The sequence below is a fragment of the Gadus morhua genome, chromosome 1 (genome assembly GCF_902167405.1).
Source record: "Gadus morhua chromosome 1, gadMor3.0, whole genome shotgun sequence".
Lineage (NCBI taxonomy): Eukaryota > Metazoa > Chordata > Actinopteri > Gadiformes > Gadidae > Gadus > Gadus morhua.
In genome coordinates this window covers 20344248-20346747 of record NC_044048.1, presented here as the reverse complement: position 1 = coordinate 20346747, position 2500 = coordinate 20344248, and the positions used below count along the sequence as shown (strand labels likewise).

Sequence of the window (2500 nt, the reverse complement as noted above, 5' to 3'; positions counted from 1 at the left end):
GTAGGAGACCAGCTGCTGCTCGCCAACGAAAACGGCCACGATGATGAGGGTGTGCAGGTAGATGCCCTGGCACAGCATCCAGAAGTAGCTGGAGGCGAAGGTGTACTGGATGACCACCGACAGGACCTTACAGCTGATCTGTGGAGAGAGGGTGGGAGGAACGTGCAGGGGGTAGAAGGCTCATTCCTGGACCCGAAAGCAACGGAACGTGACCAAACAACCAGAACTGAGCGTGGCCAAACAACCCGAACTCGAAATAGCCTTGATTAGTGAGAACTGTAAAGCTTCCCTTTGAATAATTAGCAAGAGTTCATGTGTTTCATTGACGGGCGTGGTCGTTTCTAGAGAGAGGTGAGCGCAGTGCAGGAACCCTGCCTCAACAGAGCCGGTTTCAACATGACTTCCTGTTTGGTAACAGTAACAGGAAGTCAGTCGTTACGGATCTGCACCGGGGCAGGTTTCAAAGGTTCCAGTGTTGCCGTGGCCTTGCTTGGCCCCGTTCCCCTGACGACCCCCCGCCCCCCCCCCCCCCCCCCCCCCCCCCCACCTCATCTGGACCTCAGGTCACATGGTGTCCTGAAGGACCCCCCGGTGGCTCTCCTTTCATCTGGACCTCAGGTCACGTGGTCCTAAATGACCAATGGCGGCCCTCCTCTCCTCTGGACCTCAGGTCACATGGTCGCCCCTACGTCCTCCACTGAGGGATGTGTTCAGGAGTCAAACAACAACGTTGTTCATGGACTTTGGAAACCTTCTACTGTACCCCTGAGCAGACACACTCACACATAGCTACACTTAAAGCACAGTCTCAGGTGCTTTCCACATTGGTTGTTGTGTGATGGTTGTAATGGTTGTAATCGTTGATGTATAATGGTTGTAATGGTTGGTGTGTAATAATTGTAATGGTTGGTGTGTAATAGTTGTAATTGTTGATGTGGAATGGTTGGAATGGTTGTTGTGTAATGGTTGTAACGGTTGTTATGGTTGGTGTGTAATGGTTGTAATGGTTGGTGTGTAATGGTTGTAACGGTTGTATGGGTTGGTGTGTAATGCTTGTACTGGTTGGTGTGCGACGGTTGCCGTGATGCTTACGGGGTTGCTAGCCACCAGCTCCTGGTTGTTAGGGACGGTGGAGAGCCAGATCACCGTGACAACCGAGTTGAGGATGAAGGACATGAACATGTTCTTGTGGAGGGAGACTCTCTGGCAGCTGAGACTCCTGAGAGGAGCACAGGGGAGAGGCTTAGCCACTGGAGGTAACGCATCCGAGGGGAATCAGTCTCTCACACTCTTACAGCACCTCCGATCATCATCCTCTTCAATAATTATAACGCTAACGTTCATTTGAAGCCCAGCATCAAAAGCGAAATCCGAACTGAGCAACTCCAAACCGGATGTGAGAGGGGTGAGGTGAGAGGAGGGAGGAGAGAGGTGTGAGGAGGGAGGGGTGAGGAGAGAGGAGTGAGAGACTAAACCACAAACGGCCACGGAGTCACCAGTAAGGGAGGATACTCACTTGAAGTAGGAGAAAATTATCAAAGAGATGAGGAGAGAGATGATGGACAAACCATGACCGAGCAGGGCCAGGTAGAACAGACTGTAGGCCACCTGGAGAGAGAGAGAGAGAGAGAGAGAGAGAGAGAGAGAGAGAGAGAGAGAGAGAGAGAGACAGACAGACAGAGAGAGAGAGAGAGAGAGAGAGAGAGAGAGAGGGAGAGAGAGAGAGGTCATTGTTGGATGAAAGAGAATGTAATTTTGAAGACAAAGAAATATTATTTCACGTTAGGGAATGATTGTACATGACGTGTATTCACAAGGACAAAGACGCTCTGAGGAATTCAAAGAGAAGTGGTGGATGTGAGGCTGGATCGCGGAGGCAGACGCACAGACCCTTCACGGTTTCATGAAGGACTCAATGACCTTTCACTGCGCAGTACTATCTGGTTTGGTCGTGGTCAGAATTCTGGGTTAACAGCCAGTAACACCTCACACATAGGGGGCCATCTGTGTCCACATCTACAACTGATCCTAGGTCTTTAGAGGGGTGCATTTGAGCGGCAGTGGCTCAGAAGGTTGAGCGGGTTGACTTGTAACCAGAAGGTTGCTAGTTCGATCCCCGGCTCGAGCGTCGACGAGTCCCTGAGCGAGAAATCTCACCCTGACCGCCCCTGACGAGCTGGCTGTCGCCTTGAATGGCCGACTCCGCCGTCGACGTGTGATTGTGTGTATGAACGGTTGAATGTCACTTTGGATGAAAGCTCAGGAGCTAAATGCCCTCATTGTATATCTAGATGCATTTAAGGTGTCGCTTCGGCCCCGGATCAATCCAGAGCACCCCTTTGCACCCCGCTCCATCCCTCCAACACTCAGGCGTTCCGGGGTACGCGGGGGGCAGTTACCTTCAGCTTGCCCTTGGTGTAGGCCGCGCACTGGGTGTAGTTGGACCACACCCTGTTGCTCTCCGGGTGGTGGAACCACGTGCCGTTGGGGTTACACACCT

At 52.2% G+C, this 2500-nt stretch overlaps 1 protein-coding gene across 2 annotated transcripts in view; it reads right to left on the bottom strand.

The window, feature by feature from the left end:
• LOC115551109 (calcitonin gene-related peptide type 1 receptor) overlaps positions 1-2500 on the bottom strand; it is a 20360-nt gene that overhangs the window by 4070 nt on the left and 13790 nt on the right. The window contains exons 6-9 of one of the 2 annotated variants that reach the window (XM_030366655.1): positions 2400-2498; positions 1517-1608; positions 1093-1219; positions 1-138 (exon numbers count right to left, since the gene is read on the bottom strand). The exon at positions 1-138 is cut by the window's left edge and continues 16 nt beyond it. In XM_030366655.1, coding sequence (XP_030222515.1) covers positions 1-138; positions 1093-1219; positions 1517-1608; positions 2400-2498 — 456 coding nt within the window. The remainder of the gene's footprint in view (positions 139-1092; positions 1220-1516; positions 1609-2399; positions 2499-2500) is intronic. The other variant, XM_030366664.1, reaches the window with a different exon arrangement.